At 39.4% G+C, this 12,702-nt stretch overlaps 1 protein-coding gene across 5 annotated transcripts in view; it reads right to left on the bottom strand.

Moving 5' to 3' along the window:
- The window catches only part of smarcc1a (SWI/SNF related, matrix associated, actin dependent regulator of chromatin, subfamily c, member 1a), a 29,858-nt gene that overhangs the window by 6,500 nt on the left and 10,656 nt on the right, over positions 1-12,702 (bottom strand). For 3 of the 5 annotated variants that reach the window (XM_041987041.1, XM_041987044.1, XM_041987043.1), the window contains 12 exons: positions 12,060-12,173; positions 11,707-11,860; positions 11,172-11,282; positions 10,943-11,005; positions 10,170-10,428; positions 8,428-8,589; positions 6,718-6,773; positions 6,306-6,459; positions 5,836-6,017; positions 5,511-5,645; positions 1,586-1,937; positions 1,358-1,483 (listed from right to left, as the gene is read on the bottom strand). In XM_041987041.1, the coding sequence (XP_041842975.1) occupies positions 1,358-1,483; positions 1,586-1,937; positions 5,511-5,645; positions 5,836-6,017; positions 6,306-6,459; positions 6,718-6,773; positions 8,428-8,589; positions 10,170-10,428; positions 10,943-11,005; positions 11,172-11,282; positions 11,707-11,860; positions 12,060-12,173 (1,868 nt within the window). The remainder of the gene's footprint in view (positions 1-1,357; positions 1,484-1,585; positions 1,938-5,510; positions 5,646-5,835; positions 6,018-6,305; positions 6,460-6,717; positions 6,774-8,427; positions 8,590-10,169; positions 10,429-10,942; positions 11,006-11,171; positions 11,283-11,706; positions 11,861-12,059; positions 12,174-12,702) is intronic. The other 2 variants (XM_041987042.1, XM_041987045.1) reach the window with 1 other exon arrangement.

The raw sequence follows: 12,702 nt of genomic DNA, 5'->3' as shown, positions 1-12,702 counted from the left end.
TGAGACTTTGGGACACACTTCTTTTTTTTATCTCTGCTGAGAGTTGCACATGTGCAATAAAGTCCGCCAGGGGAAAATTATGGCGGCGGACTAGGGAACAAAACGGTGGGAGAGAACGTCGAAAGTCTGGGATAACTTCACGTTAAACTTACAAAATAAATTAAATACATGTGAGATTTGTAAAGCGGATCTTGTGTACCACGGAAGTACGTCTGCAAACATTTATAGAGGAGGACTTGCATCACAACCTCATGCAAGATTTCAAAGCTGAAAGTGAAATAAGATCCATTTATAATAATCATGAGATACGTAATCCGACTGGTCGATTAGTCACGACTATTAAAATGACTAATCGACCATTAGAACAGTCATTAGTTGCAGCCCTAGTCCAAATTGAAAACAATTTTATTCGTTGAAAACCATCCTCTACATGATGTTTTTAATTGTCTCAAAAGCTCTTTTAGTGACCGTCTTGTTTAGCCTCAGTGTTCTACTGAACGCTTCAGAAGGTCTTTTGTTCCTGTAGCTGTCAGATTTTTTAATGACCATCTGCAGTCTAAAGGTCTATTTCATGTTTTTCGTCATTGTCTATGTATAAGATGTGTGGTGGCAAAGAAATTTCCCCTTTTAGGGGATGAATAAAGCTTATCTTGGTTTCTCAGTGTAAAACGTTAACCTGATGAACTTTAAGGAACATTCTTAATTGGATGGCCAAACAAAATGCAACAAAGGGATTTCAGCACTTTAAGACTAAAGCTTTTGTTTAAACTTGTGTTTTAAATCTTGAGAGACTGTCTGTAAATGTATTATTGAATTTATGACTAATAGAAATTAATCTGGTACTTCAATAGTTTGAAATTCTAGAGTACCTCATTATATGGATGTCTGAAAATATAAAACTACATATGTACAGTATATGCATACAGACTGCATCTGTAATACAAACAAGTACAACTATATCAGCTGTCAAAAACATGCTTTCATCCTTTAGTTGCTGATTAGCTGCAGACGTAACAGGGTTGGAGAAATCGATGCAAATTGCAGACTTGGTGTGTGATGTGATGGTAATGAGCAGCAGAAATCCAAATGTTTAACTGCTGCTGACATTGACTGTAAATACCAGCTGTCAGCTGTTGGGTCACAGTCATGTTTGTTTGCTAAGAAAAGAAAATTTTGTCTTTGGTTGTTTGTGGTGCAAACACAGGATTCTGAAATGTGTTCACAGTTTGGTGTAAACTGGTTTTGGGAAATTAAATATGTATACAGCAGCAAAAGTAAAATCAGCGAGTTTACCTAATCTAATGCAGACTTTTATGTTTTAAACAAACACAATATGACAGTGGCTATTTGTACTCACACATGCCATTGGGGGCTCCAGGGTGGCGTGGAGGCATCATGGGAGGCATGCCTCCAGGAGGGGGGCCAGCAGGGGGTGGACCAGACATCATACGTCCCGGCATTGGCTGGCCTGGTCCCATTGGTCCTGCCGTGTGGACAGTATGAGGACAAATCCGAATGTGAACAGATGTGCAGGAGGCATGATTTATTTTTTTTAACGTTGACTGAATTCTGCTGTGTCACACACCTGTCTGTCCTGGGTGATGAGGGGCCATGGGGTGATGGCCCATGGGGGGGAAACCAGGGTGCATTGCAGCACCTGGTGGGGGTCCTCCGTGATGGGTTGGGGGGGCACCATGGTGGGGAGGAGGTCCTCCATGGTGTGGTGAAGGTCCTCCAGGGTGCATGCCTGGTGGAGGGGGCCCAAGGTGGGGTCCTGAGCCAGGGGCCTGTCCCTGTCCTTGGGCCTGAGCAGCGGCTGCAGCAGCAGCAGCAGCTTGTTGCTCCATCTGCTGCCGCGCCTTCATTTCAGCATATTTCAGCTGCTCCATGTGAAAGGCCTGTCGTTCGGTGAGAAGCTGCTGCCTCTGAAGCTCCAACTGCACAAGGAGACATAGCAAATACCAAGAAAGATTACTTAATAAGGAAACTAGTTAAAAATTCAGGAATAACTGCCAGGTCTTACTAAATATCTTTTATTCCAGCTAGCTAGGCATATCAATTTTGATTCCCTCTGCAATTGCATATGAGCTTAGTCACAGAAGTCGGCCAACTTATTGATACCATAACTGCATAGGTGCACCTATCATACTCCGAGAGTGAAGAAAACTAAAATCTTATTGTGTACAAATGGGCTAATAACTAATGTCACGTAACACTAACAAAGAACAAAATCCACAAAAACAAGCCTGATCCATGTCATCCATGTTGCAGGAGTTGGCAAATCATATATCATAAGACACAGTTAACCCAAAACAAAAGAAGCCATTAGGACAAACATCAACTGTTTTCTGGCTAAGATTTCAACACCAACTCCAACATCAATTTATCCTGCTTGTTATGCTCACAATGGTGAATTAATCCTGAAAAATTAAACTATTACTTGGAGTTAATGTGTCCTTTAAAAACATGAGAACACAAAACAAAGATTTAACTGAAGCCCAGAAGTAAACAATTACCTTTTAGAAAGTGGGTGAACTACCTCTTAAAGCTTTTATGAAAGGAAATAAAAATAGGAAAAAAGTATCTGAAGCCCTGTCACAACCTTAAGGACAAGAGGGGAACACATTTTTTCACGTCACTTCCTGTTTCCACATCTGCAAATGAGATAGAGCAAAGATGGGCCCCTGAAGCCTTAGACTCTATTTCAAACTGTCTTGTGTTTCTTTGCTGTCCAGTGTGGATCTTTATTACTACTGTGTTTAACAGCTCATGGCAGCAGAGGCTCTGACTTGGTTTCTCTCCAGTCCTCAGAAAGCTTTTTTTAAGCAGAGCTCTTTTCATGCAGTGTTTGCAGCTGTGAAACTGGGCTACACTCCCGATGCCTCCACTATGAAAACACTTTTATACTCTTACTGGCATCTCCAGGGATTGTCCCAGGCAGGACACACACACACACACACATGTACACACACAGTTGAAACTGCATCACTAAACAACTGTTTTGCTCTGGAAAATATTCTGTTTGTAGCTTAGTTTCCTCATGTTGTGTCTGCTTCAGTTTCTGTGGAGGACTTGGACAAAGTGGGTGCATATGTTAATGAACAAAACATTTACTAGTTATTCAATCACTATAGCAACCACAGAAGTCAGAAGTATAGAAGATAGACCTTAGAGCAGTGGGACACCTATTATATCATATTTATTTTCCTTTTTGTTCTTAGTTATATTACATAATTCCAATGCTCATAAGTTCATACATTCATATGTTCAAGAAATCTAATTTAAAAAAACCTAAGACATGTTTAATAGTGAATACTATTGTAAGTTATTCTCTTGCCAGATTTACAAAATCAGTGGTTCCAATTCCTTTTTTTCCTTTGAAAACCCCAGTTGGGTCTGGAAACAGCTAGAAATGTTAAGACATATTCTTACAGGTTATTTTTTAAGCGATGCACTCAGTCAGCGAGTCCATCGCATTGTAATTTGTGAAAAAGAATATTAAAGTAACTTGTGTGTAATGTACTGAGCTATTTTGGGGTATAAATTATAAATGGTTTAATTTATTGTTTGAGTAATTTTTATTATCTTTATGTGAACAGAGGAGGGTGGGAAACATCATAAAGGGCACCTCTCACCCTGCAGTCTTTCTGAACTGCTTCCATCTAGCAGGCAGAACCCTGCAGACCAGGACTAACACCGGAACAGGTTTTTCACCATTGCAGTAATTTTATTTAACATATAAACAACTAACTGGTTGAACATTCTGCAATTACACCTCATCACTTATTTTTTTCTTATTCTGCTCCTCTACTTTATATTTGAATTGTATTTCTGTAATAGCTCTGTATATAGTAGACACTGCTTTACAAGAGCCTGTATTATTTATTACCGTCTTATTTTATTCCTTTGCTTATGTTATTGCTTCTACTTATCTTGCTACTTCATACTGGGACAACATCTCACATATTTACTGAATAAAGCTGATTCTTTATATTTATGTAATTATCATAAATGTCCTTTTTCTTGTAACTGAAGCTGAGGTTTTTCAGCAGATTAAGCTAAAAAACTCAGATAATCCTTTAATGAAATATCTAGTATCTTGCTGATGCTGGATACCAGGTAGCAAGCAGAGGCTAGCAGCTGTTTGCTGATGAGTGCACAGGCTGAGCCATTGCACTGTTTGAAGGGCCAAAAACAGTAGTTAAAATGGTTCTGAGGCAATCAACACCCAGACCTTTTAGGACAAGAAAAGCACATTTTCCCCTGGTGTGAAGTGAGAATAGACATCTTCACTGCTATGATGTTCTACATGACCACATATTATCCTTGCCTGTGTGTGAACGAAAATTTAGAAAATTAAGTTATCCAGGATAGACAAGGGGCATCCATATAAAAAAAAATGGAAAATGAATTAGAACATAGCTATATTTATGCACCAGATTACAGATGCTTACACACATACACATGCATTATTAGTGTGTATGGACACACCAATGCAGAACTGCTTCTGTTTAGCATGTGTGCATTACCAAGGAGTAAAAGAGGTTATGCGATGATGTTTCTTCCTCCCTTCACCTTCATCCCAAAGACACAACTGATATTGGGTGTAAAAAAAAACAAAACAAAAACAAAATACAACACAAACACTGACTGCAGATGTCTGCTCCACACAGAAGGACCGACAGTGAGCTGCTAGCTGTCAAGCAGACAAGGAAAAATCCATCGCATACCTTTTCATCTGCCAGTTGTAGGTGTCAGCTAGCGAGCCCCCAGGTGAAACACACCATGGTTCGGAAGTGTGTCTCTTTTTAATGAATAGATAAGCTGTGTAAACTCATAACTCCCCACTAAAGACATGCTTGTGAGCAAGCGTTTGGCTAGCTTTTACAATGGAAAAAAATCTGATCAGCGTGAAAGCTTGTCTGGTGCCAGTCACTGGACAGACTGAAAATGGTCAATTTCTCGTAACCTGCCAAACAATCTGAGCATTATTATAAAATACTGCAGCTAAGTGCCTTTACTGAGCATCATAAAAGAATGTATGCGCATCCCTTAATTAATACTGTGCTACTGTATTTTATTCTACAGTCATTTAGCAGACACTTTTATCCAAAGCGACTTACATTTGAGAGTAAGAACACAACCAAGAATTCAAACAAGATGGGACATTAAAATTAAGTGGTAGTCAGACTGCTGTGAGTCCAGTTGGACCCAGGTGCTGTCTTGTAGTGCTAGAGGCAGTGCATATATATTTTTCTTTTAGTTTTTTAGTTTTTTGTAAGTCATTTTGTTTAAATATAAGATCACAAATTCATCAAACAATATCATCTTGGACATAAGTGCACACAGCTTATTCAGTACTTGGTTGAGCCAAAGAGCTGGACAAATTTTTCTAACTCATTCTGCAGAGTAGAAGAGTTAAGCTAAGTGTGGAAATACTCTTTAAACAACTGAGTCTTTAGCTTGCTTTTAAAAGTGGATAAGGACTCATATGCAAGTCTTCAACTTACAGCCTCTTTCTCTCGGTCCATAATGGTCTCAAGCTCCTCAAAGTGCCTCAGCTTTATTTCCAGCTTCTTCATCTGAGTCTCCACCAGCAAAGCAACCAGAGACTTGATCTTCCGCTCCTCAACTGCTGCCAAGTGCTGGAAGGAAATACAAAGTAGCCAGAAAACAATATAAAATGTTAAATGATTGTTACATTATCTGGATACCATAACATTCAATTACCCTGTTCAACATGCAGTCAGTTTTGAGGTACAGTGAAGAAACACAAGGCATTAACTATACCAGAATAAGAGCTCTGATGAGACAAGCTGTGTGCATTGAACTCACTTTGGCCTTGGTGGCAGCAGATGCAAGGGCAGCAGCAGCTGCAGTGGCGATGTTTCCCTCTCCAATGTCATGCTCCAGCTTCTTCCTCTTGTCCTCTCCCTCCTCTGTAGGTGCCTTCTCCTCCTGCTCCTTCTCCTGCTCCGATGATGATGAAGTCTCCATGACTTCCTCCTTCTCTTTGTCTGATGGGGATAAAACATTTTATTTACAAGATTACAAGGGCTTTCCAGCTGTCAGTACTGGTACAAATTAGCCTTGTTTGAACACAGTGAAAATGGGGAGGCTAACTTTTGAAGGACGCATCAACACAATATTTAAACAATTTACCAAACATTTCCCATTTCTGATATATTTGAAAGCATATTTTCTGCTCTTTTTACATTAAATGTGATGAAACTGACAATTGAACAGATGAGAATAACAAAATTTGTAAATCTTCCTTCATGTTTTTATTAACCCCTTTGTGTTACCTGCTGGAGATGTTTTGTCCTCCCCTCCCTCTTCATTCTCCTCTTCATGCTCTGGTGTCTCAATTCCCTCCTTCTTTACATTTTCTGTTGTCTCTGTCTTGTCACTCTTCTCTGCAGACTCACTGGGTTTCTCCGCCTCGTCCTTCAACTCAGCCTGAGGGTTGACGATAAAGATACAAATAGTAAGAGTCTGATCCCAGAGAAATCTATGACAAGACCACAAGTCTGACTTAAATACTGGGTCTATTCCAGGAAAGATTTTTAAGTCCCAGTAGTGTTTCAAAATCTGATCTTTTCATTGGATTTTATGAAAATTAAAATCTAGGTTAGTGCCAGGGTTAAAGAGCTGATGTTTCTTTCAATCCATTCTTTCACAAATAAAAGTCAAGCCTTATCAGAGAGATGGTCTAACCTTATCAGCCTGCTGGGAGTCCGTGTCTGTGTCCATCTTTTCTGTCTCTGTTGTTTCTGCAAGAGACGAGTGACGAAGAACAAAAATCAACGACATTTACACACAAAAGTTATCAGCAGGTTCTGTGATTACTGTTTGGCAGCCAAGAACATAACTGTCAAAAGTGTGACAATAAAAGAAAATTGGGAAAGAAAACACACACCATGTTTGAGGCTAAATTCAATTACAGATTCACTGAGATTAAAAGACGGAAGGCAGTAAAGAATAAAGGGTTTTATAAACAGGCCCACGGGAAGAAGTATTAGTAAATGTGCACACATGACCGGATTAATAAATGTTTACAGCTGAGAGTTAAATCCTGTTATAGGTGCACTTAAGCGTATGTTAAGGGCCTGAATATTGATTGTGTGTCAGGCAAAGGCTTTAGGCGAAGTAAGGCATGGAACACATTTAAGCTTATTGATCATGAATGTGGTTCTAAAGGGTATTCATTCAGGCATAGCACGTGGCCATTTTGGGGAATATGTGTGTGCAGTGCTGAAAAGAAAAAATATAGTTCTCCAGAAAGCACAAAGCAAAAATTGAGAGAAAACCTTAGGCACATAGAGAGTGATGACCCAGTTTTCTGTTCCCTTGTCCCCACCTCCACCCACTCCTCTGCCCCATCTGCCACTGTTGTTTTAATCCACTGGTTACCATGGCAGGGAAAACACACCATCTCTGCGCTGCTTGCTGCTAAAACTCATGCATATCTCCTTCAAATGTCACGAAAGACAGAGATCATCACTTGTAATCATCTTTGCTAATGGTCTGGTCAAGAAAATTAATGGAGAAAAAACAAAACATGAAAATAACGGATTGTCCAGTCATGCTTAAGCTTCAACATGTTCTAATCTGCATCCAAGAGGCCTCTCCAAGCCCAAAGGTTTCCTCTTGACAGCACATCAATCTGCTGCCCTCCAGTGGCTGCACAAGTCACAAAACCACCAGACATCATGAACAAAGGCTGAATTTAGGCTGCAGGAAATTTGCCAGTGTTTGAGGATCCTTTGCCAGTGTTTTCCACAAAACCAGGTAACAAGAGTATAAACAGAATGTTAGACTGGGGGCACAACTCTGCCAGAGTGACTTCAGACACGCCTCAGTTGCTTTATTGTGAATTCACTGGCTTCCATACACCTGAAATCAGCAGGGGGGCTGTGCGATCCAGAAGTCATGGCTGTGAAGCAAACTCCAAAATGAATACAAAGAGATGGCTCTGACTGAGAAGGGGAAAGTTAGGAATCTGAACAAAAAAATAAACGTTTATCTCTACTGTTTCATAACATTGTTATGTTCTATGTTACATTAAAAAACAAGCACGAATCTGTGTAACATTAACAGATTTAGTTAATCTGTTACTATGGTTCAAGTACACTTCCTGGTTTGACTGACTGTGTAGACGGTTGTGAGACCAACACTGATATCCAATCTACTGGCCTGATCTACCCTGAACCTTCGACCTCATTGTAATCACTGAAGACCCAGGGCTGAAATGATCTTTTTGGTTCCTGAAAGAAATTTAGTTCCTGGGACTGTTGGTAATAAAACAGTATGAAGAAGAAAGAGGATACCTCCCTTTCCCTGACCTGCTTTATGTATTCCATCTTTTTACCAATTATAAAAAAAAATTCACAATGGTGTAGAGACATCTGTTCTGATTCTACTCACCAGTCTTTTCTGGTTCCTCTGGGGCAGTCCCAGCTATGCCACTGCTCTCCAGGCCAAAGGTGGGATCCACTTTGCCTGTGGTCTTTGCAGCCTCTTGCACCTTCTTCACATGAGCCTCCACCAACTCAGCTGGCACCTCTTCACGCACACGAGAGAACTCCTCTGCAAAATCAAAGAGGTCTTTACTTTCAGTTCTGGGGATGGGGGAAATAGTCACATTTGAGATGCTCTGAGATGTGAACATGGGTAATATTAACAAAACTTGGATAAGTGGAAGTGAAGTACTTGGACAGTTTATAGAATGCACAACATGGCTGTAGGGAAAATCAGACAGGCATCCTCTGCATTAAGAACTAGCACATGAAAGCACGTTAGCTGGTATGAAGTTGAACTAGACCTTTTGGAAACATTACAAACATTAAAACACACTGCATATTTTGAGCAGGGGAAGGATGAAAAAACAAGTTATAGTTGCTGCCAACCAGAAGAACATCAAACAACTGACAGTAGAGGTTATTCCAACTTGGAAAGGGCCCAGCAAATAACAAGATTTGTGTCTATATTAAGTCTTAGAATGAATGTGTAGGAATTTTGTGCTTTCTGATGCACTTTGGGGCCAAGATACAACTCCCCATTTTGAAGACATCTTCAACACAGTGATCCCAACACTAAAACCTAAAAGAAAACCTAAACCACAGCCATGGTATCTTAAGAAAGAAGGTAGGATTACTTGCAACTTTATCACAGATGATTTGAGCCTCTAGTATGCTCAAAAGGAGAGCAGTAAATGTTGATTATATTGTTCATTAAATAAAACAGGAAGATTCTAGTTAGATACTCTCGTTTGTTTTTGTTCCTGATTCAGAAATAAACAGAATAAACTAGTGAAGGCATTAATTTATATAAAGATGCTGCTACAGACACCTCTCTTGCTCTTCTGGCTCTTTTTTATGCTAGGAAGAAAGTTGACAAATACAACCATTCAGTCAACTTGCTATAGATTTTATATTTGTTGTATAAACAACATTACGGAGGTTAATTTATTATGAATGATTACAACGCATTCATTTGAAAGTATCAATCAGTCACGTGGTGAGAAACAAAACATACGTCTTCAGTAACAAAAAATAAATTAAAGATGCAATCATAATCATTATGTAATCGCATCACAGCCCTTTGAGTCCACACCAAATCGAATCATAGGATGCTCAGAGATTGCTTTCCCTGTCTTGTTCAAAACTGACATTATTGAATTACTGGAATTATTTATCAATTTATGCTGGAACAGGACTGCACTGTTACTGCAGACCATGCTGATTCACCCCACTATACAGATTTTACCAATACAAACCATCACCAACTGCAGACGGTGTGGAGTTCAGTGCATTTCTGATGTCATCCTGTCTCTGGTTTTCCTTCATGTAAAATTAGCATCTTCTGAACTTTAATGTTTTACAAGAATACATAATTTTTTTATTCTAACTAGTATGAACCAATTTAAATTTCAACAGTTTAACAGGGAAGAAAGGCTCTCAGACTAGGATTTGTGTTGAAAAAAAACAACACATATAGTTGCTCCTCTGTTCATAGGAATAACTGATTATTTACAGATATATTAGTGACAGACCAGTAGTCACAATATCTACTCTAAATAAATAAATGTATGTCAGTTAAGTTTGACTCTATGAGACTAAACTTCAACATCAAAACTTAAATGTTTGATTTTTCCCATTAGTTCTCACCTAAGGCTGCCTTAGCAGCAGCAGATGCCACTCTGGGATCCACTACAGAGGCCAGGAAGGCTACTGTGCTCATGACAGGGTTTCCAGACTGGCTGAACGGTATGGGCTGGTAGGCCAGAGGGCCTAGGGATGTCTCAGTGCTCTCCAGGTATGGGTCTTCGATTGGCAGCCGTAAGAAGTGTAGAATACACTCATCTTGGGTGCGTGAACCAACATGCTCTGACACTTTGTTCCAGTCGTCTTTGTACATCTCGAGGGCCTGTAAGGGGAGCAGACGTGAACAACAGTTAAAAACTGTCAAATACAATTTAAAAAAAAAAAAATTTTTTAAATAAAAAAAAAAAAAAAAGAGGGGCGATGTCATTAGAGGATAAGAGCTCTTAAAAACACCAAGACAATAATCTACTATGAGGAACGTCTGTGTTCATTAGCCTCTCATGTCTTTAAAATTGGCATCTGATTTGCGAGCGTCTGTGCTCACGCTGGTTGCCTGTTCAGTAAATAAATGCACCACGTAAATGTAAAGCAGGTTTTATAAGCTGACAAATGAGTTAACTGACTACACTGCACACAGCACCAGTGTAACTTTGACCAATACATCTTTTCATGTTTCTATTAGATGGTTTATAGACATGGGCCACAATGGCAAGATCATCAACCTAACTTTGTGAGGTATTTCTGATGAGTAATTTGTCCCTGGCTACCTTGGGTTAAGTACATAACAATATTCCAGTCTGGGATGGCTGGAATTCACTGGGTTTTATGATACTCACCTCAAGCAGAAGCAGAGTCTCCTGTTCGGTCCATTCTCTTGTGGTGGTGACTGGTTTACCCTGCTGGGAACAAAAAACATCACAGTTACCATTAATAACGAGAATGATAAGAATTGAAGCAGAGTAAAGCTTATCTATTTTGGCCCAGTTTGTCCTATGTGTACCTGCTGTATGTTTATCTCACCAGCAGCCAGCATCACTTAATCTGTTGAACAGGTTGTGTACTCACCTTGATGTTTTTCTTGTTGTAGAGGTCAGAGCGGAGGCCTAAGTTCTGCAGGTCAATCGGTTTGTCTTTGATTTTATCTGCAAAATTAGGCATCGGCTGCGGAGGGGGAATCTGCAAGGAAACAACCCAGAGTGCGATTTTAGAGCAGATGTAGACCTTTTTATTAGGTTTTATTACTTTACCAATTAAGCTGTAATAAAACCCCACCATGTTCTTCAATCAACTGATGAGTTACATGTTTATCTTTGTGGGATATTTTGTTTGGCCAGAAAAAACAAGCAAAATGAGGGTGTTGCAGTGTCACTTTTTAAGAAACATGGTGTTTTCACAAACCCAAGAGCCAAATGTTAAAAAAATAAACAAAAAAATATCTTGCTGAAATAAAGCTGAAGCATCCCATATGTATTCAAACTCACTCCCCAGTATTTTATCTTCTCACTGCTCAGTCTAATGAAATAACCGCACCAATCATGGACTTTGTATTTTGTATTTTCAAGCCTCCCTCCATCTTCGTTCCTGAACAAGTTGTCCTTACTGTTGGGGGTCGGTGGTTGAGAGGCATGAGGCCAGAGGGTGTGTCAGCCAACACAGTGAAGTGTGGTGTGGGTGGGGGGCCCATGGGCAACGGGCGACTCTCAGAATCCACTTGGTAGTTCACTAAACCCCACTGCTCCAGGAATGCATGAACCCTGAAGATGAAACAGCAAGACCACAAAACCCTTTATTTCAGATTCATCTCATGGCTTTTTTTTCAGGGTCAAAAAGTTTCCAGTTAAATGCTTAAGTACACAAATTAAATCAATTAATTTAGCTGTTAGAGTACATCAAGCTCTATCAGTTCACTCTATGCTTAATCTCTTGCAATGATGCACAAAAGAGTTAGTGCACCTCATGATGGCACAGACGTCCCCAGTCAGGTTCCTGCGGCAGGAGGTGGAGGTGAGGTACTCCTGGGGATTTAGCCGATAAGTGTCAATCATGAAGTTTCGGTAGGCCAGGTATCTGTTTAGGAGACAAGTCCAAAGGAGATTAGATGGCAGGAGTAGGGTTGGGCGATATGAACCAAATCTTATATCTCAATATTTTTCACCAGAATTATGAATATGATAATATATATATATATATATATATATGTATGTCAAGTAACCAAAGAGAGTTCTAATATACAGCTTTCAGTGCCAAATATACTAATAATGTTAATATAAAGATAAGCAGCACATGTGCATCTAAACAGCTGACTGAAATAAAATACCTTTATATTAAATTAAATGCTCCTAAAACAAAATAAATTAAAAATACTTTTCAAGTACCACAACTAAAATACAGCTGTGCAAAATGCTAAAAAATTATGCTTTTAACTCAAATCAAGCTATCTCGATATAAACAATATTCCCTTCTTCTACAGTGTGTGCAGAATTATTAGGCAAATGAGTATTTTGATCACATCATCCTCTTTATGCATGTTGTTCTACTCCAACTGGTACAGGCTTGAAAGCCTACTACCAATTAAGCATATAAGCAATTTGTGCAT

The sequence above is a fragment of the Melanotaenia boesemani genome, chromosome 6 (genome assembly GCF_017639745.1).
Source record: "Melanotaenia boesemani isolate fMelBoe1 chromosome 6, fMelBoe1.pri, whole genome shotgun sequence".
NCBI lineage: Eukaryota > Metazoa > Chordata > Actinopteri > Atheriniformes > Melanotaeniidae > Melanotaenia > Melanotaenia boesemani.
This window is presented reverse-complemented; position numbering and strand designations above follow the sequence as displayed.